The sequence below is a fragment of the Rhinopithecus bieti genome, unplaced genomic scaffold (genome assembly GCF_001698545.2).
Source record: "Rhinopithecus bieti isolate Rb0 unplaced genomic scaffold, ASM169854v2 scaffold_36840, whole genome shotgun sequence".
Taxonomy (NCBI): Eukaryota; Metazoa; Chordata; class Mammalia; order Primates; family Cercopithecidae; genus Rhinopithecus; species Rhinopithecus bieti.
Genome location: NW_016816502.1, coordinates 2153368 through 2178900, shown reverse-complemented (window position 1 = coordinate 2178900; position 25533 = coordinate 2153368). Strand labels below are relative to the sequence as shown.

Sequence of the window (25533 nt, the reverse complement as noted above, 5' to 3'; positions counted from 1 at the left end):
GTATCCCTGATAGCACTTTTAGCACCAATTCAGTCTCCATCGATCTTTCTGAAAAACTAGATTTAGTTTTACCAGGAAAGATCTGCCACCTGGTGGTTATATTTGGTATCAACCTAGTGCAAAAACCAGTCACTCTACAGCTGCCCATAGAGGGCAGATGCTGCAACAACCTTCTAAGGAACCCTGCATTGGTATTCTCTTTATAACAAAGTAAAATTTATTTTTTTTCTAAAACAGAGTTTCATTTTTGTCACCCAGACTAGAAAGCGATTCTCATGCCTCAGCCTCCCGAGTAGCTAGGATTACAGGCATGTACCATCATGATCAGCTAATTTTTTGTATTTTTAATAGAGATGGGGTTTCACCATGTTAGCCAGGCTAGTCTCAAACTCCTGCCCTCAAGTAATCTGCCCACATTGGCCTCCCAAAGTGCTGGGATTACAGGCAAGAGCCACTGTGCCCAGCCAAAGTAGAATATATTTTCTAACCAAATTATTCAATAATTGTTTTGTTACTAATAACTTTTTAGAAAGTATCATCTGCCATCTTTTCTGAGAAACTGAGTTTGCTTTTTCCTTACCTATATATATTATAAAATGACCATGTTTATGGATCCAATTAGTTTACTTGATATGTGAAATGGTCAAGGAAGTCATGGTGTCTAGAAATCCCGTATTTCTAGCACGTCCCTCATCATTAAGATTTTTTTTTAAAAAATTACTGTGCAAGGGAGATTCGTTTGAATTCCATCTGAGAAATACTACTTATTTGCACTAAACTGTACCTGTTCAATTAGATAATTTCATCTTTCAGCAAATGATTTAAAAGACAATAAGCTGGTAGTAATTTTAATTTTTATTGCAACGATTTAAAGCTAATTACACAAAAACAGGTAACTATGAGGTGATGGATATGCCAGTTAATCATGGTCATTTCACAATGTATATGTGTATATATGATATATAAAATGTCATGTTCTACACTTCAAAGATACACAGTTTTCATTGGTCATGCTTCAATAAAGCTGGGGCAGAGGGAGACAATTCTGAGTAAAACAGTTTCCCTCATTACTAACAGCTGCACACTCAAATGAATCTCTTTTCTCCTTAGAATGGGCAGCCAGATCCACGTCTACCCAAATGGTTCCCTGTTTATTGGATCAGTAACAGAAAAAGACAGTGGTGTCTACTTGTGTGTGGCAAGAAACAAAATGGGTGATGATCTGATACTGATGTATGTCAGCCTAAGACTGAAACCTGCCAAAATTGACCACAAGCAGTATTTTAGAAAGCAAGTGCTCCATGGGAAAGATTTCCAAGTAGATTGCAAAGCTTCTGGCTCTCCAATGCCAGAGATATCTTGGAGTTTGCCCGATGGAACCATGATCAACAATGCAATGCAAGCCGATGACAGTGGCCACAGGACCAGGAGATATACCCTTTTCAACAATGGAACTTTATACTTCAACAAAGTTGGGGTAGCAGAGGAAGGAGATTATACTTGCTATGCCCAGAACACCCTAGGGAAGGATGAAATGAAGGTCCACTTAACAGTTATAACGGCTGCTCCCCGGATAAGGCAGGGTAACAAAACCAACAAGAGAATCAAAGCTGGAGACACAGCTGTCCTTGACTGTGAGGTCACTGGCGATCCCAAACCAAAAATATTTTGGTTGCTGCCTTCCAACGACATGATTTCCTTCTCCATTGATAGGTACACATTTCATGTCAATGGGTCTTTGACCATCAACAAAGTGAAACTGCTCGATTCTGGAGAGTACGTATGTGTAGCCAGAAATCCCAGTGGGGATGACACCAAAATGTACAAACTGGATGTTGTCTCTAAACCTCCATTAATCAATGGACTGTATACAAACAGAACTGTTATTAAAGCCACAGCCGTGAGACATTCCAAAAAACACTTTGACTGCAGAGCTGAAGGGACACCATCTCCTGAAGTCATGTGGATCATGCCAGACAGTATTTTCCTCACAGCCCCATACTATGGAAGCAGAATCACAGTCTATAAAAATGGAACCTTGGAAATTAGGAATGTGAGGCTTTCAGATTCAGCCGATTTTATCTGTGTGGCCCGAAATGAAGGTGGAGAGAGCGTGTTGGTGGTACAGTTAGAAGTACTGGAAATGCTGAGAAGACCGACATTCAGAAATCCATTTAATGAAAAAATAGTTGCCCAACTGGGAAAGTCCACAGCATTGAATTGCTCTGTTGATGGTAACCCACCACCTGAAATAATCTGGATTTTACCAAATGGAACACGATTTTCCAATGGACCACAAAGCTATCAGTATCTGATAGCAAGCAATGGTTCTTTCATCATTTATAAAACAACTCGGGAGGATGCAGGAAAATATCGCTGTGCAGCTAGGAATAAAGTTGGCTATATTGAGAAATTAGTCATATTAGAAATTGGCCAGAAGCCAGTTATTCTTACATATGCACCCGGGACAGTAAAAGGCATCAGTGGAGAGTCTCTATCACTGCATTGTGTGTCTGATGGAATCCCTAAGCCAAATATCAAATGGACTATGCCAAGTGGTTATGTAGTAGACAGGCCTCAAATTAATGGGAAATACATATTGCATGACAATGGCACATTAGTCATCAAAGAAGCAACAGCTTATGACAGAGGCAACTATATCTGTAAGGCTCAAAATAGTGTTGGTCATACACTGATTACTGTTCCAGTAATGATTGTAGCCTACCCTCCCCGAATTACAAATCGTCCACCCAGAAGTATTGTCACCAGGACAGGGGCAGCCTTTCAGCTCCACTGTGTGGCCCTGGGCGTTCCCAAGCCAGAAATCACGTGGGAGATGCCTGACCACTCCCTTCTCTCAACAGCAAGTAAAGAGAGGACACATGGAAGCGAGCAGCTTCACTTACAAGGTACCCTAGTCATTCAGAATCCCCAAACCTCTGATTCTGGGATATACAAATGCACAGCAAAGAATCCACTTGGTAGTGATTATGCAGCAACGTATATTCAAGTAATCTGACATGAAATAAACGTGGGCAGAATTTATTTTTTGAAAGAAGTTTAATCAAAGGCAGCCATAGGCATGTAAATGAATTTGAATACATTTACAGTATTAAATTTACAATGAACATGCAAAATAAAAGGACTTGTAAATAAATGCATTATAAACTGATGATACTGATTTATTTAATGGATCTCAAAACAAACTTTTAACTTAAGGCACTTTTATTTTGCCAACAAATAACAATAAACATTAAAACAGTCCACTATAAAATAACAAATGGCTAATGTACCTGAATTTTTCAGTAAAAAAATGAACTTTTAATACCAGTTGCCTAGTGTCCACTTCCTATCAATGTTACAAGCATGGCACTCAGAACAGAGACAATGGAAAATATTAAATCTGCAATCTTCTTTATGTAAATTTACCATCCTGATGTATAAATATTTTGTGGTTTATAAATTTTTTTGCTAAAACCTACAGAAAATAAGCACTGAACTGTCTTGATTATGATTCACCATTTGTTCACACTGAAAATTTTCATTGATGGGGAATACAAAAATGTTTTAATAACTGCATTTAAAAAAAATAAATGCAGGCTCACTTTTCCACATGTAAAAGCAATGTAATAACTGCACATCATAAAATGTGAAAAGGGGGTTGATTACTTTTGTCCAAATACACCCAATAAAAAGGTTTTAAAAAATACAATGAAACTTCTTTATAACTTTAAAATCTAGCTCAGGCACCCCTGGTTTGGAGCTGTTTGTTTATAAGGAAATTTTTCTGAGGAGGAATCATTGCTCTATAAGCATTTCATTTAATTAATAATTCTTTATGGGATGGGAAAATGTTTGGGAGGGTCTAGATCTATTATATATAATGAAGTTTCACTGTATTTAAAATCTGATCAATCCTACACAAAATGTTGCTTTTTGTAATTCACTGAGTTTATATTACATGCTTAATTCAACCTGAATTAATTTGGGGAATATTATATGATTGATCTTATCTAAATCTAGGGCTGGGGTTTTCCAGTGTAATTTCTCCAGCATCTATTCAAACATTCACCTATTAGGAATTATAGGAGCTTTATAAATGGGAAAAAAAATGCCATAGGTCTTAGATATCTCAGTGCACAAAACCGAGAATTACTAACATGTTAGCCCCTGCCAATCATTTGAGACATGTGGGATAGTGCCCTTGGGTTTTCATCACACTGACTTTCAGCTAGCCCCATCTAGCCTAAAATGTGACCTGCTTGCAACTTATGTCTGATGTTAGTACCCTATGGCTGGAAGTGGTCAAAGATACTCTTTGTAATTGATCTCCCTCTACTTCCAGGCCAAGAAGGGTAAATGCAATAACAAATGCAACCCTATTAGGAAAAAGCCTACAGTGTAAACAAGAGAGTCTATGGGCTTCTTATATCCACGAATTGTGATAGGTATAGCTGACTCTATTTGATTTCAAGGTCTGCCTTTAAGGGGAGCTGGGGTCTCCATCTTATTCTAAGGTAATTTCCTCTGGTAAGGTACCAGGTTCTGCCACAGGGCTTTCCCTTGTGACCATCTTAATGCAAAAGAATGCATTTGCTAGAAAAGAAAAAAAAAAAAAAAAAAAAAAAGAAACCTCTCAAGATACAGAATTAATAGGGAGAAAATCTGAAGACTAAAGTAATTCTAGTTATTTTCTTTATAATACACAGGGGTAAAACAGCATTCCTCAACTTTCCATAGAATCTTGGAATTAGAGTCTTAGCATAACTAACCTTCTCACCTAAAAAAAAAAAGAACACAGATATGCCCCACAGCCTTCATGTGCAAAATGATTAATAATTTAACTCACCTCTGCAAAATATAAAGTGCATACAAATGCTATGCAATTATAACACTCATTCTTAAAACAGTATTACTGTTGTTTGCAATGTTGAGCTACAAAATATATGGTTCAAACTGAACTGGCAAAGAAATTTGGAAAGAAATAACAAAGATGAAACATGACTCACTCACTAGGCACAACATTTACATTTCGGTTCTTTTGCCAATGCAGTCATTATATAGATATATTACTTTGAATAAAACAACTTCATAAGCTTATCTAAGTATGATTCTTGAGAGGAAAAAATTTGATATACAAAACCAGCAAAAATGTGTACAGATAATCTTCTGAAAGCAGATAGACTGTTAATTTAGTGAAAAGAATGGTTTTTAATGTTTTGGCAAAGTCTTTCCCAGCCCACAGTAAACACAAAATGGGCAGGCTGGAGTGAAATATTTTCACAGTGTACAAAGCAGTTCACATGGATGTTGCCACAGCAAAGTAAGCTGACATGTATTTGAGGTCATTTGCATGAGTCAAACTTTGCAATGAGTAACTCACCTAGGAAGATATAAATTATTTGCAAAAGAAAATGTCTACTAAAGTTGTACTAGCTAGATTTTAAAAAAGTAGATTTACGTGGTCTGCTCATTATAGACAAGTCTATTCACAGTATGCTTGACTATATTATATGTAAAATCATATGGCAAAAGAAAATGAAATAACAGAGAACATGGGAAAATATCCCCCACATATGTTTTAAAATGCCCTGCAATTTTCACATTCAAAGTTTTATGCATCTAAATCTAAAAAAATATTATATGGAATACTCTTAAGTTACACAAACTGATAATTTACTGGTTTCTTTTTTACTCTAATAGGAGCAAATTACCACATACTTGAACAAAGTTAAAATAGTTACTATTTCTTTATAATAAATTTGATGTATAATTTACTTGTGCTTTTTGCACCAATTTATAAATACAGTATATGCAATACACAACCAAGACTGACACTGACAGTAATAATTAAATTCAAAATAGCAAATACTTACCATACAAAATAAACAGCAAATACACCTTGTATGAAAACCAGAGCCTTCTGGACTTTGGGGCCAGATTCTCTGGAAACATGTCAAGTGTGAGCACTGGAATCTCAAGCCAGCTGCTGGGGTTTTTCCCTTAAGGTGGCATAAGGTTCAGGAGAACCAAAACTGGCAACAAATAGTTGGACGATTCCACTGCAGTTCTTTCAGGCCTTTAGGATGTACATGTTGTACCTTCACAATGACTCTCATCAATGATCTTGCCTCAAAACAAATTTGAGTACAGCTACTTCTAACAGGTTTCCGCACATCTTAGGGCGGCTCTCACAGGAACCTTGGTTTAGGTTCTTAGTTTAAGAAGTCTAAGTACTAAGCAACAATCTGTTTCAGCACCTTTTGACCACAACAAAAGCAAAGAAAAGTCCTACATAAATAAGAACAAAGTTTATAAAGTGCTTATGAGATTACAAACATTTCAAATTAGAGCAATGCAAATAAATGTCCATTTCACCATCACAGGTGAATGCGGAATAAATGGGTCACGTTTCTGTCAAGATCTGACATTCCTTTCAAATCAGTAGTTTGGTCCAGCAGAGTTTGGAAAATAAAATTAAAAAAAAAAAAAAAACTTCATCATTAATGAATGAAATACATAAATACTTTAAATCCATCATAATCCATTCTTTCTAGAAATGCGAAATTCAAAAAAAGCACCAATTTCAAAAGGTCTGCTAGCACACTCTTCCGGGAGTAGGCCTGCCTGCATGGTTCACATTTGTAAACCTACTTTAAAGGTGAGTTCAACAAAATCAAACCATAACTTCTCCTTGGATTTTTGTTTAAACACCTTTTTTTTTGGGTATGTGTGTGAGATGTAGCATACAATACAGTAAAATGTCAAAGAAATGATAAAACAAAGGGACATTTTTAAGATGACTAATGCATTAAATTTGATTTTCTGTTTTTCAGTGCAAACATAAAACATCATGTCTTCTCCTCTTGCAGATTCAGAAGTGTGAAGGATGCCCATATGGAGTCACTCCTTGCTGTGGCTGGTTGCCTAAGGAGAAAAATAAATTCAACCAAACTTACAGATACAAAACTATTGCCCAGATAGCTGCTACCCTCTTGTCACTGCTCTCAGTATCAGCCGCAGGTACAGGGAAACAGAGTGACCAGAGAGTACCATCCTTGTCCTGAAAAACCCTTGTGGTAGGATTCAAGTACCACCCCGCAGAGAGGCCAACTTTGGTTCACAGTCCACACTTGCCAATGCAACGCCACAGGATTTAGTTTACTGGCCCATCCAAAGTGTCTCCCTCTGAACTAAACTACTTGGTATTAACTTTCAAAAGGAGTACAGTAAAAGTTTCATAAAACATTGAAAGTTCTCAAAATGCTTATAAAAGTCAGCAATTCTGCTTTAACACATAATTCGTAAGAGAACATTAGATTGGAACTGAGCAGTTTTCTGCAAATGGCCATAAGATATGTACCTCAGAACTGTGCAAGAGTATTTGCAGGTGCAAAAGTGTGTGTGTGTGATGACTCAAGCATGTGCCCATGTAGACATGCATGCCTGCACATGCACACAGAAACAAGGAATGGTCAGTAGATACCAAAAAATGACACAGGCTTAGAAACAGCTACTGCTTGTTTAACTCTGGAGTATTCAATGGGGGCCCCATTCATATGGGCCACGCTCTCAAAGCAGCCCTCTGGAGTTGTGTGGTGAACAGCTCAGCCTAGTCACCACTCTTCAACAATGAAGTCTGGTGTAACTGCTTATCAGGCAGCCGAGTATGTACCGTGGTTAAGAGGTGGGCTCTGGAAGGAGTGCCTCTGAGTTCAAGTCTCAGCTCTATTAGCTGAAAAACCTTGGGTAAATGAGTCAGTGTCCCTGTTCTTCAGTTGCTTCCTCATCTGTAATGTGGGAACAGTAATAATATGTAATCTCACAGGGTGGGTTAAAGTAAATCAATACATGGAAAGTCCCAGTGCCTGGGTCCTAGAAAGTACTCCATAAATGATGGCTTAACAAAAAGCTGAGCTCTGGTAGACAGGAATTAAGAGTAGATATCTTCCCCCAAACAGGTGCCACTTTATAAAATCATAGGTACCTATTTCTAAACACTAGAAGAAAAAATCTGCCTTAAGATTATATTTTCTATAAGAATAAGGATTCTGGAATTAGTGAAACATAATGAGATTTTAATTACAAATGTCTTTTAATAAACCACATCTATTAAACAGTAAACAGTAGCTAGAAATGAAGATTTACTTGATTTAACTGGCATTAAATGAGACCATAAGAGGAAAATATTTTTAAAGAAGAAAAAAAATATTGGGTATGCACTGGTAGAGACACTGAGGTGTAAAAGGGACATCCCTCTGTCAGAAACCAAGCTGCCCCTCAGTAATTACATGACTTGTTTCCTTACAGTATCAGCAGGCTACCAGACCTGCACCACTGCCTTCACCACAAACTGCTCTTCACTCTGGTACCTCACAAGCACATAATCCAAGACCAAGAGGAAACTGCTAGTCTCACTCATTGCATGGATGGACAAACTACATGACCCAGATAATGGCGGCCAAGTTGGCATCAAAATTTACGTCTCCTGACTTCCAGGCCAATATTCTTTGCATCACAGGGAGCTTGCTCCCATTTCTAAAAGGATTTGCTGTTCTATGACACCAGCACAGGGGTGATTCAATTCATTGAGATGAGTTATGATGAAATGGGCTATTGGTATATTCTCTAGAAAGGCAGCATATTAAAAAACAAACACAAACACCACACCAGCACTACAGGCAAGATTACTAGGGAGAAAACACTGCCTCGCCATGCTGTCTATGATGTTACAGGGTTTGATTGAGGAGTGACTATCAGAAGGGCAGGAGGGTGCAGTGGTTAAGAATATTCACAGTCTGACAGTTTAGTGCTGGCCTCCCTGTATCCGAAGATCTTTGGGAGGCCAGCTAACTTTATTCATCTGTATAATTAAGGGCATTAGCTGATGCTCCCTGAACTCTCCAGCTTTAAACAAAGGACACCTTTGATTCCATAGGAGTCCCCGCAACGAGAAGAAACATTTCTAGGTTCTGGTGGAAGCAAAAAGAAAGTATCTTCACTGAATTTGAGAAAAATTGGGGTTTTCCCAGGAAAAGAAGCATTCAAGCCAAAACCAAACCAAGACAGAATGAAAATACCTTGGGCTAAACCAAATACCATGAACACTGTACTGAGGAAGATGGTACCATCTTGGGAGAGCCGCCACTTTGTTTTGCTGGCTTATTTTTAATTTTCCAGGAGCCATCTGTTCCATGACACACAGGGGTACTTACTTGAAAGCTGCTTCTGGAGCTGCCGCACCAAGGCGGCCGTCTGCTGCTGCTGCTGGGTCTGCTGCAAGCCTTGCCTGGGAAACTGTAATGGTGACAGGAGAAAGGACAGCAATCATTCCATGGTGCCAATCACAGACAAGAACAGAGACTAACTTGTAGTGCCAGTCTGTAAGGTACTTCTCAACACTTCATGAAAAAACGGCCATGACCAGTGTGTGTGAATTTTCATCTACACCTTGCTGTACCTCTGGTGAACATCTGAAGTACCCCATCTATTCAGGAACCCACGCTCCAGGTTATTAGTTGGCATTTATTTGAAGAGCCCCATTGAAGAACTCCACACTACAGACGTAGCTCAGCAGTTCAAAGATCCTGGTCATCTCACCCTTTACCAGCTAGCTCATGAGGATCACGATATGAATATTGGCAAAATGAAAGCTCTCTGGTTGGAAGATTTGTTCAAGGATTACAGGCTGTGCCTTGCATAAATGGGAGAAAAGAATCTGGTGTGGCAGAGTGGTGCCCTAGGACTGGGGCTCATTTGGGACTATACCCTCCCCATGTGATGGAGGATGAAGGTTCGCTAATCCCACCCTCAGAGCCAAGGCCTGGGCAGGATGAGTGAGGCACTAACTTTAAGAAAGTGCTAATTCCCAGGGCCATGCAAATACAGGCTCTGTAGGAAGAATCAGGTTAGAGGCACAATATAGGCGGCCACATGCCCTGATTCTATCCACTAAGTTCATGCAAGAAATTGTGGTTATTCCAAAGGGGAAAAAAATCAGCATCTACTAGAAGCAAAATTACTTTTGGTTAGAATCACTGGTAGTGCCAATTTACTTTTTCTTCTTAATCTTCAAATTTCAGACTATCGTTTTCTCCCTTTTCTTTCTTTCCCTTCTCTCCTCCCCCGACCCTCTTCTCTCCTCCTCGTCTGTCACTGTCATAAAGGAGGCATTCTGACACAGGCACATACATCAGCACTGTGCTGGCTGTTTCCCATGTGCCCACCCTCCGTGTGCTCACCAGGCTGCCTGTGTGGAGAGCATCAACAAGGCTGGCCCCTCTGCCCTCCAACTTCTAGGTGGGGAGGGGGTGCTCCCAGGAGACTGGAGCACAGGAGCACAGTGAGGCTGGGAGGGAGCAGAGGGAAGTTTTGTTTTTGCCAATTTTCCTCCATGGGAATCTCTGCTGGCTGGACGCGCCCCACTCCAGGAAGGTTGCAGCTCTGGTCAGGTACCCTCCCCACCTCTCTCCCCTTCTTGTCCTACTGGGATTAGGGGCAGGCAGTGAGTGCGCCATCACCCACGGCTGGTTTTCCATACCTTTGTAATTCGTCTTTTGAAAAAGACTCCTCAGTTACCTAACGCAAGTACAACATCTATTTCCTCCTCAGAGCTTGCCAAGAATAGCCCAGGATTATAAGTACAGTTGCCAGATTTAGCAAATAAAAATACAGCATGTCTAGTTAAATGTGAATTTCAAATAAACAACATTTTAGTTCCAAGCATGTCCCAAATATTGCACATGACAAATACTACATTTGGTGTAAGTATATTCCATGCAGTACTTGGGATATACACTGAAGTGTTATTCGTTGTTTACCTGAAACTCAAATTTAACTAGGAGCCATGTATTTTATCTGGCAATCCTATCTTATCCTCTATTTAGAGGGCATTACCAAGCTGATACTTTTAAAACTGAATATTTGGCATGACAGCTGGTTCAACTGTTTCTCTCCCACCAGACAGTGAGTGACTGAAGGACAAGGGCTTGGCCTATCTACTGATGTATCTGTAGTATCCAGCCCTGCCAGGCACATAGCAGGTACTCAGTAGCAACTGATGGAATGACTAATTCTAATAGCCTTCAATTCCCACAACTTTCCTAATAACAAGAAAGATCCACAAAACTAATGAACTATTTCCTCCACCAATGTTACTATTTTCCCCAATACAAATTAGAGAAGCAGCAGCTTGCCATTTTATTCCATTGCCCAAATCAAGAGTAAAAAATAAAAATCAATCTTTCATTTATATGGAAATGTTAGTAAAGTAAGTATTCTTTTCTATTCAGTAGTTTTTATGCTTACTTGGGGAAACTACCCTATTTATTTAACAAAGCCTTATATTGTACTATGTGCCAGGTACTGTTCCAGACATTCTATGTGTCTATTAGCATATTTAATGCTGACTCAGCTGTAACTGTCCTCAATCTCTTATCCAAAGTCCTAAGACAGATATGTGCTTTGGAATCTGAACATATGCAGTTTACTAAGAAACATTCCTAATATGCAGACCAGGCAAAATGTAGGACAGCACTCCATAATCAAGCATATTACATTTCTGTAGCAAGCACATGAATAATTATATCAGATAGGATAAATGAAAAGAGCCTCATGTCTATTCAGGTCAGCTTTTGCCACCAATGAGTTCATGTCAAATTTTCCTGTTCACTTCTGACTGGTTAAGACTGCTGCCCCCAGAAAATGTCCCATATCTATACATCTATCATCTTGCAGACTTATTTCACTGTGGTAAACACATTTAAAATCTACTTTTAGCAATTCTGGAGTATACATTATTAACTATAGTTACCTTGCTATGCATTAGATCAACAAAACTTATTCCTCCTGTCTAAATGAAACTTTGGACCCTCTGACCAAACACTACATTCCCCTCAAGGCCATCCATGATTGAAAATATCAACTTCCAAATATTAACTTATTAGGAAATAATTACAGATTCTAAAAGGCTGTCTATAAAGATGTCTAAGCTGATTGAATAGCATATTGGGGTACATGGTATATAAACAGTAAACATTTATTCATTCAACAAACACATAGCTGCCTTCTTTATGTTCATTTAAAGCCTACTTCAAATAGAGTATTTCACAGAATAAAACACTGTAGTGGTTGCCTCAGATACTACATTTTGCAGAGCCTAAACAGTAATGTGTACACGTGTGAGCGTGTGTGTGTTGGGGAGTGCAAGGTGGTCTGAGGGTGGCTTAAGAGGTAGTACCTAGTCAGAGGGCCTCAAATTGTGATCCAGGGATTCCTGGGAGAGGTCCCCAAGACTCTATTAGGTTACCTGCAAGCTCAAAACCATTTTCAAAATACTACTAAGACATTATCTGCTTTTTTCACTTATTTTCTGATGCACATACATTACAGCTTTCCAGAGCCTACATAACATGTGCTATTACAACAAATCAAATGTTCTCTATTAAACCAGACATTGAAGAAATTTTCAAAAATGTAACACAGGCCAGGCACAGTGAGTCACCCCTGTAATCCCAGCACTCTGAGAGGCCAAGGAGAGCAGACAGCTTGAGCCTCAGAGTTAGAGACCAGCCTGGGCAACATGGCAAATCACCATCTCTACAAAAAATTATGAAAATTAGCCAGGCATGGTGGTGCATGCCTGTAGTTCCAGCTACTTGGGAGGCTGATGTGGGAGGATCACTTGAGCCCAGGAGGTCAAGGCTGCAGTGAGCTGTGATTATACCACTGCATTCCAGCCTGGGTAACAAAGAAAGACCCTGTCTCAAAAAAAAGTAAAACCATGTCATTTTCATATAACTTTATTTTGAAACATATGCCTATTTTTCATAAAAGCATGCTACTTTCAGTAACATGAGTTTATCTTTAGGTACTAAACATAACAATATTTGGCATTAACAATATTTTTTATTTCTAACATGGTAAATATTGATACACAAAAGCTCTTTCGGTCTGCAATAATTTTTGAACATGAAGGGATTCTGAGGCCAAGAAATTTGACCAACTTCCTTAAACTGACCAGAAATACATGGTCTATGTCTACAATCTTCTTACAGTGTTTCATCACATCTGCTTCCTCTTAAGGCCTCTGAATACGAATTTTAACTTGCTTTTATCTGTACATGCACAGGCACTAGGCCCCAGATGCAATTTCTCTGGGCTCTGGAGCACCTGCCACCAGGAGACGAGGGCTGCCTCCAACACCCTACAGAAGCCTCACCACTGAGCATTTCAATTCAAACTGCACCCCTCCTGTGAAGAACTGAACCCTGTATGTGGCTGAGAAAGCACAAAATCACTGGGGGAAATTTAAAGGATTATCCTCCTGGGACTCCTTTTTTTTTTTTTTGAGACGGAGTCTCGCTCTATCGCCCAGGCTGGAGTGCAGTGGCCGGATCTCAGCTCACTGCAAGCTCCGCCTCCCGGGTTTACGCCATTCTCCTGCCTCAGCCTCCCAAGTAGATGGGACTACAGGCGCCCGCCACCTCGCCCGGCTAGTTTTTTGTACTTTTTTTTTTTTTAGTAGAGACGGGGTTTCACGGTGTTAGCCAGGATGGTCTCGATCTCCTGACCTCGTGATCCACCCGTCTCGGCCTCCCAAAGTGCTGGGATTACAGGCTTGAGCCACCGCGCCCGGCCCCTCCTGGGACTCCTTTCTAGACTTCCTGAATTAGAATTTCTGTAGCTAATGTGCTAGAAATCTGAATTTCAAAATGGCTCCCCCAGGTGGTTCATGTGCTTGGTGAGATTTTGGAATCATCACTGTGGTGGGAGTTGAATTTTTAATTTACCAAAACAGGTCAATAAATAGGTTCAGTGAGGTGTAACTAGAGGTCCCCCGAATCATAATCTATGTGTTTTGCATTCCCTCTTCAAATGTGAGAAATGAAGTGGGAAAGATTCTTTTGGCCGATATCCATACTGGAGATGATCTCTCCCCTCTGTGCCTTTGCAGATGTTCATCCCTTCTCCTGGAATACACTTCCTCCCCACTTCATTCCACTCTACCCTTCCCATAAATCGACTCATCCTTCAAAGATCAGCTGAAGTTATCATCCATTCCCTCATGCATTTAAAGAGTGAATCACTGCTTTTGTACCCTTAGTACTGTGTAAATGCCTCTATTAGCAAATACACGGTTTAACATAATTGCTTCTCTCTCTAGGATTCTGGATTTTTATTTCTCAGAGGCAGAAGCCGTGCCATGCTCCTGCTCTAACCACAAGACCAAATATCCAGCTTAATACCGTCAGGTGTAACTAATCAACATGGCATAACCACTCTCCAGGAAATACCATTGTTTGAATTAAAAAAAAAAAAAAACACAAAAAACAAAAACAAAAATGTATTTACTGTAGTTCCCAGGTACTTGGAAGGCTGAGGTGGAAGGATCACTTGAGCCTAAGACTTTGAGGCTGCAGTGAGCCATGATCATACCACTGCACCCCAGCCTGGCTGACAGAGTGAGACTCTGTCTCTAAAATAAATTAAAATTAAAATTCTGAAAATGTATTTTGATGTATTTTTACTTTTATTCAATAACATTTACTTCTTCTGCTCAATCACAGCATAGGTAAAAATGTGCTGCTAATTAGTAATTTCTATTTAAATAAACATCATTTAAATATTTTTTTGTCTCAAAACTTGAGCTTGCCCCATCAGCAGAAGCATATACTGACAAGATCAACCACAGGACTGATGCGGTGATGGACCTGCTGATGCTCAGATGGTCTGGACGCCTTGCCTCCTGAATTGTGTTTTTCCGTTCTTACGGATAATGTGTGATTTTAACAAAGGTTTTTTTCATTGCTTTGACATTCAACAAATGAGTCATTCAACAAATATTTACCAAAATCCAAGCAATCTTCTGGGTTCCAAGGCCACCAAACTGAATAAAATACATCCCTTCCCCTATGACAGTTATGAGGTTTTTGTTGTGACCACTCCATTTGTTAGCAAAAGAACAAAGCAGCAAGGCAACATTTATTTTAAAACTGTACTACCAACTGATGGAGTCCACAGATTCCTCCGATGAACGAAGCATGGTCGTCCATCAGTACAAGCGGCAGCAGAGGAACAACAATGTATACAGGGGCCTCCACCGAGCACCTGGGAAAAACTTGTGCATGCACTCAGCCACATCTCCACCCTCACAGGGCAGCACACTCTCAGTCCACACTCTCAGACAGGGCTAGCAGCTGATGTGTTTCAGAATTTGTTGTGTGTTTATTTTCAAGGTAACTAGTAACTTGCACAGAGTCATCTTTTTTATTTTGAGACAGAGTTTTGCTCTGTCGCTCAGGTTACAGTGCAGCGGTACGATTTCGGCTCACTGCAAGCTCCGCCTCCCGGGTTCCACCATTCTCCTGCCTCAGCCTCCCGAGTAGCTGCGACTACAGGCGCCCACCATCACGCCCGGCTAATTTTTTGTATTTTTAGTAGAAACGGAGTTTCACTGTGTTAGCCAGGATGGTCTCTATCTCCTGATCTCGTGATCCACCCGCCTCGGTCTCCCAAAGTGCTGGGATTACAGGCGTGAGCTACCGTGTCCGGCAGAGTCATCTTTTTAAATCTGTACACAGTTTAGTAAGAAAAAAGTACTATATCAAATATATTGGCTATGCAGTTACCAGAAATCTGATATTTCTTCCCCAACCTCTTTCTATAAATATTACTTCTTCTTTTCCTTCCAAAAGAAAAAAAAAATTTCCAAATTCATGCAAAGGAAGGCAATGTTGCTCAATGTTCTCTGGACCTAATGTCTTCCACTTCAAAAGGAGAATCATATTATCTGTACATGCTACTTCCTAATTCCAGAGGCAGTCTGAAAAAATATCTCAACTTCTCTGAATGGAACAAATAAATTTCTTGAGGAAGAGTAAAGGACAATTTCACAAGTGATCACTGACTAAAAGTTAATATAATTAAGTAACGATTGCTACCATTATGCATATTTTTAAAAGGCAAATATTCAATGTAATATGAAATGGACACAAGGATCGGGCGATGTGAAAAGCCAACTATTTACAGCTTTCTGTTAGCATATTTTTTTAAGTCACCAAACTAAGACAACCTGAGTTTAAGATGAAAGGAAATGACGCAGTAGGATGGTGTCGACATTATTTTCTTAACACCAGAAGGAGTTTTAAAGAAAAGATCATGGTCTGTCAACATATTTAGTTAAGAGTTAATTTAATCATAACAACACATAAGCATTAAAAATATTTTTCTAGTCAAGAACTATAATGTAGGCCAAAATCAGACATGCCAAATATATTTTCCCAGCAAGGGCACCATGTCTTTATTTCCAGATGTTTTTCCTTCACAGAATACAAGCAACTTAAGTAAGTAAATGACAACACAGGCATTGATATTAAGTCCGGGCCGGATTTAATTTGTAAACATAGGCTTTTCTTAGTCCTTCTTGCTCTTTTCACAGAAAACTGTTTTCTGGTGACATGTTTTAAAAAAGCACTAATTTCTGTCCTGAGTCACTTTTACAAGTTGTTAACTTCTTATTAAGTTTTTACAGTGATTTTTTACAGCCAAAACCAAGGGATGATCATTGTCCCACACATCCTAGCTGATGCCAATGAGCAAAGAGATGAACAAAATAGTCAAAAAGCAATGAATCCATTCTGCACATGTACCCCAGAATTTAAAGTATAAAAAAAAAAAAATAGCTGGGCATGGTGGTAGGCACCTATAATCCCAGCTACTCGGGAGGCTGAGGCAGGAGAATCGCTTCAACCAGGGAGGCAGAGGTTTCAGTGAGCCGAGATCACACCACTGCACTCCAGCCTGGGTGACAGAGGAAGACTCTGTCTCAAAAAATATATATATATATTTTATGAGCTCCTAGAATGCATTAAAATAGTTGTGGGCAACAAGCTAAGCTAAAAGAAAGAGAACTAGTTCTGTTCCTCCCTTACAACAGCAACAAAAGAAGCAAAAAAGATACTATTTTCATTAATTTAAACAGAAACTTGAATTCCCAACTCCCAACAAAAAAAATTAACCATTAATTTTCTTTTTCGTTTCAAAAAAAAAGAGCAATGAATCAAATCCTACTGCCTTCAACATCTGCCACATTCAGCCTCCTCCATCAAGGCTTCCCAAACTTCTCTCACCTTCTGACCTTTTATTATTTCAGTTGAATTATGTTCCCTAAAAAAGACATGTTGGAGTCCTAACACCCAGTACCTCGGAATGTGACCTTATTTAGAAACAGGGTCTTTACAGTGGTAATCAAGCTGAAATTAGGTAATTAGGATGGGACCTAAACCAATATGACTGATGTCCTTATAAAAAGTGGAAATTTATAAGGACTGGTGTCCTTACAAAAAGTAGACACGTATATGCACAGTGAGAATGCCTGTGAAGGTGAAGGCAAAGCTCCGGGTGCTGCTTCTATGGGCTGAGCGATGCCAAAGAGTCCCAGCAAGCCACCAAAAGCTGGAGGAGAGGCATGGAACAGATTCTCTCTCACAGTCCTCAGAGGAAACCAACTCTGCAGACACCTTGATCTTGGGCCTCTGGTCTCCAAAACAGACAATACATTTCTGTTGTTGAAGACATCCAGTTTGTGTACTTTGTTAGGGAGTTCTAGCAAACTAATAAAATGCCTCCAGCTCTTCTATCAAAAATTCAGCAACTGTAAACTACTTTCCACAGGCAGTGCTGCCGTTGAGCCACTTCCTATGATTCTAAGTCCTCTAGTGGCAGGAAGCGATGTTTCACCAGCATGCTCTATAACATCTGGCAGGGTACTGGTCTCTACCACACATACCATGACTGCAATGACTTCTGCACTACCCTAAGAAAAAAGCATTTATTGAATTCAACTGTGAATGTCATCAGATAGCAGCAGGACAAGTCATGGGATGGGTGGCAATGTGTTACCATTACCACTTCTGCTTTGATACAGCATGAATCAGAACCCCAAAACAGGAAGAGTTCACTTATCTTCAACAGCTACCTTACCACCCTCTTCTCTAATAAAGAAAAAAAAAAAAAGGATAGCTTTGGCTACTACCAAGAACTGAATCTGCTGGAGATGTTTATAAAATATAAATAAATATATTTATAATACATATAATGTATCTTAGTGGAACTATTAAGAAAAAGAAAAATACCAAAAGATAAAAGGAAATACAAAATTTTTCTTGCCAGCCATGGTGGCTCACGCCCATAATCTCAGCACTTTGGGAGGCCCAGGCAGGTGGATCACCTGAGGTCAGGAGTTCAAGACGCCTGGCCAACATAGTGAAACCCCGTCTCTACTAAAAATAAAAAAATTAGCCAAGTGTGATGGTGCGTGCCTGTAATCTCAGTTTCCTGGGAGGCTGAGGCACAAGAACTGCTGGAACTCGGGAGGTGGAGGTTGCAGTGAGCCAAGATTGCACCACTGCACTCCAGCCTGGGCGAGAGAGCAACACTCTGTCTCAAAAACAAACAAACAAACAAACAAAAACAAAACAAAATAAAAAAAACACAGCAAAGCACAGGAAGAAGCATGACTGGAAAACTGGAGACAAAGAAATTTGGGGAAGAGGTATGTGGATGAACCTGAGTGGTTGAAAACTGTGAAGATATCTGTATCCTATGTGAGTGCTCGCCAGTGGATGACCTCAGCAGAGGAAGATTTTAATAATCAAGTGGATAGGATGACCCATCCTATGGACACCACTCAGCCTCTTTCCCCAGCCACCCCTGTCATTCCCCAATGGGCCCATGAACAAAGTGGCCACGGTGGCAGGGATGGAGGTTACGCACAGGCTCAGCAACATGGACTTCCACTCACAAAGGATGACCTGGCTACGGCCACCACTGAGTGCCCAATTTGCCAACAGCAGAGACCAATACTGAGCCCACGATATGCCACCATTCCTCAGGATGATCAGCCAGCTACATGGTGGCAGGTTGATTATATTGGACTTCTTCCATCATGGAAATGGCAGAGGTTTGTCCTCACAGGAAGACACTTACTCTGGATGTGGGTTTGCCTATCCTGAATGCAACGCTTCTGCCAAGACTACTGTCCACGGACTCACAGAACACCTTATCCACCATCATGGTATTCCATACAGCACTGCCTCTGACCAAGGCACTGACTTTATAGCTAAAGAAGTGCAGCAGTGGGCTCACACTCATGGAATTCACTGGTCTTACCATGTTCCCCATCATCCTGAAACAGCTGGATTGATAGAATGATGGAATGGCCTTTTGAAGTTACAATTACAATGCCAACTAGGTGACACTGTATGAAGATAGGCCATGTGTGCTGTGAATCAGCATCCAATATATAGTACTGTTTCTCCCATAGCCAGGATTCACAAGTCCAGGAATCAAGGGGTGGAAGTGGAAGTGGCACCACTCACCATCACCCCTAGTGATCCACTAGCAAAATTTTTGCTGCCTGTTCCCACAACATTACGTTCTGCTGGCCTAGAGGTCTTTTAGTTTCAGAGAGAGGAACACTGCCACTAGGAATGCAATGATTCCATTAAACTGGAAGTTAAGATTGCCACCTGGACACTTTGGGCTCCTCCTGCCTTTAAGCCAACAGGCTAAGAAGGGAGTTATAGTGTTGGCTGAGGTGACTGACCCAGACTATCAAGATGAAATCAGTCTACTACTTCACAACGGAGGTAAGGAAGAGTATTCATGGAATATAGGAGATCCATAAGGGCGTCTCTTAGTGTTACCATGCTCTGTGATTAAGATCAATGGGAAACTACAACAGCCCAATCCAGACAGGACTACAAATGATCCAGACCCCTCAGGAATGAAGGTTTGGGTCACTCAACCAGGAAAAAAAATACAACCTGCTGAGGTGCTTGCTGAAGGCAAAGGGAAAACAGAATGGGTAGTAGAAGAAGGTAGTCATCAATACCAGCTATGACCACGTGACCACTGGCAGAAAAGAGGACTGTAACTGTCATGAGCATTTCTTCCTTTTGTTAAAAACATGTTTGTGCAGCTGTACACTTGTACTATCTTAATTTTATTTCCTTTTCCTTTACCATATGACACAGGATTTACTGACTTCATATCAGCATTTAAGTATTGTTAACTTTATATAATAATATTTGGGTTGGGAATTAGTGCGTTTTCGGTTATACGAAGGACAGCTGTATTATGTTAGCTGTAATTATGACCTTACGATTGTCTTTATTTGAAGATTATGTCTGATCTCAGGAGATGTGTATGGGCTCAAGATGACAAGGGGTGGGCTTGTGATGGTTAATACTGAGTGTCAACTTGATTAGATTGAAAGATGCAAAGTATTGTTCCTGGGTGTGTCTGAGGGTGTTGCCCAAAGAGATTAACATTTGAGTCACTGGGCTGGGGAAGGCAGACCCACCCTTAATCTGGTGGGCACCATCTAATCAGCTGCCAGAGAATATAAAGCAGGCATAAAAACATGAACAGGAGAGACTGGCCTAGCCTTCCAGCCTACATCTTTCTTCCATATTGGATGCTTCCTGCCCTCAAACACTGGACTCCCACGTTCTTCAGTTTTGGAACTCAGACTGGCTCTACTTGCTCCTCAGCCTGCAGATGGCCTATTGTGGGACCTTGTGGTCATGTGAGTTAATACTTAACAAATTCCCCTTTATATATATGTATCTATTCCATGAGTTCTGTCCTTCTAGAGAACGCTAATACATATACCAACTGCTAAATGCAGAAACATAAGAGTTAGAAAATCACCATTTTGTACCCATTACAGAGTAAGAACTAGTGTTTGGTAGTATAATAGGGCAACAACGGTTTACAATAATTTACTATATGTCTCAAAATCACTAAAAGAGTAGAAATGGAATACAAAGAAGCACAAAGCAACACAAAGTAACGCAAAGAAATGAGAAATGCTTGAGGTGATGGGTACCCCAATTACCCTGATTTGATCATTACACATTGAAAGCTTGTATCGAAATCTCACCTGTACCACATAAATATGTACAAATATTATGTATCTATAATTAAAAATAAAAGAATTAAAACTTAAAAAAAGAAAATAATTTTTCCACAGCCATACTAAAAATGAATTTAGGCAAGAATAATTTAATAGATGCTAACAGTAGTGTGTGAAGATTTGATGATTAATGACAGATTTATCAAACTATTCTCATAAATTATTAATTACAAGGGAAAATAATAAGTTCACAGTGGGGAGATTTATCAGACACAAGACACACAAAAGGATTAAAGTAACATTACCAACAATGTATATCCTAATGTTATACACTGAAAAGGACACAATGGCACCTCTAATACTGTTGCCAAAAGTGTATAATCTGAATCTAATCATGATTAATCTAGGCAGATAAATCTAATTGAGTAGCATTCTACAAAATAAACATTCCATACACCCTAAAAATGTCAACTTCATGAAGACAAAAAGGCAGCTTTGGAGTTGGTCTAGATGAAGGTGAGTAAAAAGACATGAAAGCTAAATGCAAAATGTGATGATCCTGAACTAGGGGGGAAAAAATCAACGCAATAAAGAGCATTAATTGGTCTATTTGCAAGAGTTATAGGTTATAAAGCATTGTAGTAATGTTCAGTTTCCTAATTTTAATAATAATACCCAGTTTTTAGAAGAGAATATCCTTGTTCTTGGAAACAAGAACAAGCTAAAGCACGTGGGGGAAAGAGGCACATGTAAATGGTGGCAGGTGGGGAGAGCGAAAGAATAATAAAGCAATGTGACAAAACGTTAAGAATTCGTGTATTTGGGTAAAGGGCTTGGGGAAATTCTTTGTACTATTCTTGCAACTTTTCTGTCGTTTGAAATTATTTCAAAATAAAAAGTTGTATCTTGTTCTTGTATGGGACACTAGACTCAGCTAACAGTGTTGCATCCTTCTACAACATTTGCTAAGTAACAGTCAGCCAGTTCCTGCTGATACACATCAGGTAAGTAGGCAGTCAGTGCAGTTTTACATACTACCTCTACTTTAAAAAGGTTTTCTGAAGTAGATTGCAATAAATGTCACAAACATATATATATATATTTTAATCAGAGCTGGAAAAACTTGATCAATAATTAAAAGAATTAACTTAAAATTAAAAGAATAACTTAAAAATGGGGAAGAGGCCGGGCATGGTGGCTCATGCCTGCAATCCCAGCACTTTGGGAGGCCAAGGAGGGTGGATCACCTGAGGTCATGAATTCAAGACCACAGTCTGGCCAACATGGTGAAACCCCATCTCTACTAAAATTACAAAAATTAGCTGGGCATGGTGACAGGTTCCTGTAATCCCAGCTATCCGGGAGGCTGAGGCAGGAGAATTGCTTGAACCTAGGAGGCGGAGGTTGCAGTGACCTGAGATCGCACCACTGCACTCCAGCTTGAGTGACAGAGTGAGATTCTGTCTCAAAAGAAAAAAAAAAGAAAGAAAAGAAAGAAAGAAAAAAAAGGGCTGGGGGTGGGGGGGCACGGAACAAACTGGCTTAGGTAGAATTTGTTAAATGTACTATGGATGCCCTATTCCAGTTGACCATGTTCTGGTCAATAAGTTGTCCGTTTTGGACACAGTTCTTTAACCACCTAATTCTACTCTGATCCCTCCTCATGTACTATGGCTACACTGTGTTGTTCCCCCTTTTCTACAAGTTGTGAAAGCATTCAGTTTAAAAATCCTGTGCTGAAGGCAGTCTACACTAGTGTTTCCCAAAGTGTGAGACATGTGCGGTAAGCCAGCTCGCCATAGGTAGGGCTCATTCATGCAATTCACATTGCTCAGTTGAATGGAGATTCCCTTCTAAATTCTTTTTGTATTTACTTTCACAGGTATTTCCAATATGTGGCAAGTGATAATAATTACAGTTGGTAGTGATAAAATGCTTCTTTGAAAAATACATTTATTTAAGCAAATAGAATAAGATGACAGTTTTAAACAGTAATTAATGAAACAGGAATATGGCATCGCAAAAGTAAATGCTGTTGAAAATGACTAAGGTTTAGAAAACTTTGATGGCTATACATAATGCAACCTTTTTTTTTTTCTCTTTTGAGACAGAATCTCACTCTGTCACCCAAGCTGGAGTGCAGTGGTGCCATCTCAGCTCACTGCAACCTCTGCCTCCCAGGTTCAAGCAATTCTCCTGCCTCAGCCTCCCAAATAGCTGGGATTACAGGCACCTGTCACCACGCCCATATGAAGCTAGAGAAGTGAACTATCCGACTGCGAGTTACATGAAAATTCTTGCAGCAAGAGCTAACTCACTGAAAAACAATTTCTTATTGAAGATAATAGATAATATTTTAGTAAGCACGCCCATGGTTTTTGAGATTATAGTAAAAAAGTACAGTAAGATAACCTTTTAAACATACACAGTAAATCATCATTTTAACATTGTTTAGGAAAAAAAGCGTCTCGACTTAAAAATTTTTGTCTGTGGAATAGTCTAAACAACATTGAAGAAGAATAATGGTATAACCTACTGAATCCCAAATATTTACTTGTATCTTCCTATGAAAATAAATATACCAGCTACAACGACAACAAAATTCTGGTAAAGTTCTAGGAAAAAATCGCTAGGGTATATTTAGGCTATGTTGATTCTTAACAATCTTATGAACATGAAGAATGCAACCTGCTTTTAAAGAAGAAACCCACATGTCTGATTCCAAAACACCAGGCCTTACCAAGGGCTGCTGGGGCTGCATTGCTTGGAGACCAAGGGTTTGACTCTGGGGCTGCAAGGACTGCTGGGGCTGGGGAGCCTGCTGGGGCTGGGGCTGCTGGGGCTGCTGCATCTGGAAAGAGGGTAAAAAGGTTATACACTTAAAAGAAGATAATAGCATTGCTGAATCTGTTTCCCCACATACCTTTTATCTAATTTTTATGTTGTAGTAAAAACAATATATACCTGCCTGCTGCATCTCTACCTTTCTGAACCTCATTCATCCTTTTGAGTGTAAGACCTAAACCTGCTCATCCATGAAGCCTTCTAGGACCACCCAACCCCACAGATCTCTTCCTGTGGCAGTCAGTATTGCTGTCTATACCACGCTGCGCTGTCTGGGGCCATCCTTTCTGCTTACTGTTTTAATTCCTTTCATGTCATTTGTCCTTCCACATGTTTTATCCCTTCTTACCCTACAGGTTGGACAGGGACTGCTCAGTAGTAATCTTCTCATTCCTTATGATACCTGGCAGAATTCTTATAGACCCCCCCCCCCCAAAAGGAAGATGCAGACTAGTCGCCATGAGACCTTCTGGAATAATTTACATCATAAATTCAGAAATCATGTCAGTAACAGGGTTGGCTCAAACACACAGCTCTTGGGAAATGCTTCCAAGTCACAGAAGAAGCACAGACCAGACATCCACCAGGTGGGACACAGAGGAGAGAAAAATATTAATAGTTGCTTTGTCTTAATGACCTTTAAAATTTCCTCCACCCAAACACTTCATCCTGATAATGACAGTCTAGACATTTCTTCATCTTTTGCACTTTTCCAACTTGGTTTGCATACTATCCCCTCAATTATTGGTCTTCTTTACAGCCAAGTAATAAATAGTTATTGCCATATGGCATTTCTCACTAAGTGACAACGCTCATGGATCTGGAATCCTAGCAGAGGTCTGGGGAGCATGATCCCAACAAGAACAATGCAAGTTGGATGCAAATCACAATGATTGCAATATGATTCTCCAGTTAGTCCTCTAGAATCTCTTCTAAGAAAAATTAACGCAACTTCATCATTATTAACTTTTTCCTTTACAGAGGTGGCCAGTCACCAAAAAAGAAGTATAAAGTATAATCCTGATGTAGAAGCAAATCACTTATCTCCAGGGGAGAATGTGTTGATGATGAAAAAATTACCAGAAGGACATATTATGCTAATTAGGATAAAAAGTACACATGGTTCAATAAGAAAAGGCTTTCCATATTTGCAGCCTTGAAAAACACCAACACAAGATTTAAAACTGGTAAGTAAACAATGTGGTAACTTTCCTCGGTGATTTGGAAATGAGAAATTCTAAACTAGAGCAAAATATAAATTATCAATCCTAAAAAATTCTGAAACATAGCCTCAGATCTTGGAAAAAATGATTTAAGAAAGTGAGTACTAATAGTTATATTAATAATATTAGTCATAACATTAATTGTAAAATTATCAAATGAGTGGTTTACTTGAATATTCTTATTTAATCCTTTCTACATATTTAAGAGATAAGTACTACAAATATTTTGTCATGACAAAACAGGATTAGAGGGCTTTTATCATTGGAAACAACATCTATACAATGATTGAGATTACTATCTGTAGGCCATACTCTCCTAATTGGTGTTATGAATTTTGTGATATAACTTTTTTTTTTTTTTTACATTTTTAACAGGTCACAAATTGGGATGGAACTAATGACATCTTACTACTAATGGCATCTTATAATTGGGAAGCCCAGTTCCAGAGGGTGTGTTGGCTTTTGCCTGTTACCTGGGCACTACCCAGAATTTTGTAGATCACACTGAATTCAGACTCAAACCCACCTGAGCTTGTGGTTCAAATG

At 39.6% G+C, this 25533-nt stretch overlaps 2 protein-coding genes across 5 annotated transcripts in view; one reads left to right on the top strand and one right to left on the bottom strand.

The window, feature by feature from the left end:
• Nucleotides 1-6969, top strand: part of IGSF10 (immunoglobulin superfamily member 10) — a 28437-nt gene extending 21468 nt beyond the window's left edge. For 2 of the 4 annotated variants that reach the window (XM_017854928.1, XM_017854930.1), the window contains one exon: nt 1111-3441. In XM_017854928.1, coding sequence (XP_017710417.1) covers nt 1111-3019 — 1909 coding nt within the window. In that variant the 3' untranslated portion in view covers nt 3020-3441. Of the gene's footprint in view, nt 1-1110; nt 3442-6872 lie in introns of those variants that run through there. The other 2 variants (XM_017854929.1, XM_017854931.1) reach the window with 2 other exon arrangements.
• MED12L (mediator complex subunit 12L) overlaps nt 3054-25533 on the bottom strand; it is a 352689-nt gene continuing 330209 nt past the window's right edge. The window contains exons 42-44 of the mRNA XM_017854932.1: nt 23661-23771; nt 9216-9297; nt 3054-6927 (exon numbers count right to left, since the gene is read on the bottom strand). Of these exons, the coding sequence (XP_017710421.1) occupies nt 6875-6927; nt 9216-9297; nt 23661-23771 (246 nt within the window). The 3' untranslated portion in view covers nt 3054-6874. The remainder of the gene's footprint in view (nt 6928-9215; nt 9298-23660; nt 23772-25533) is intronic.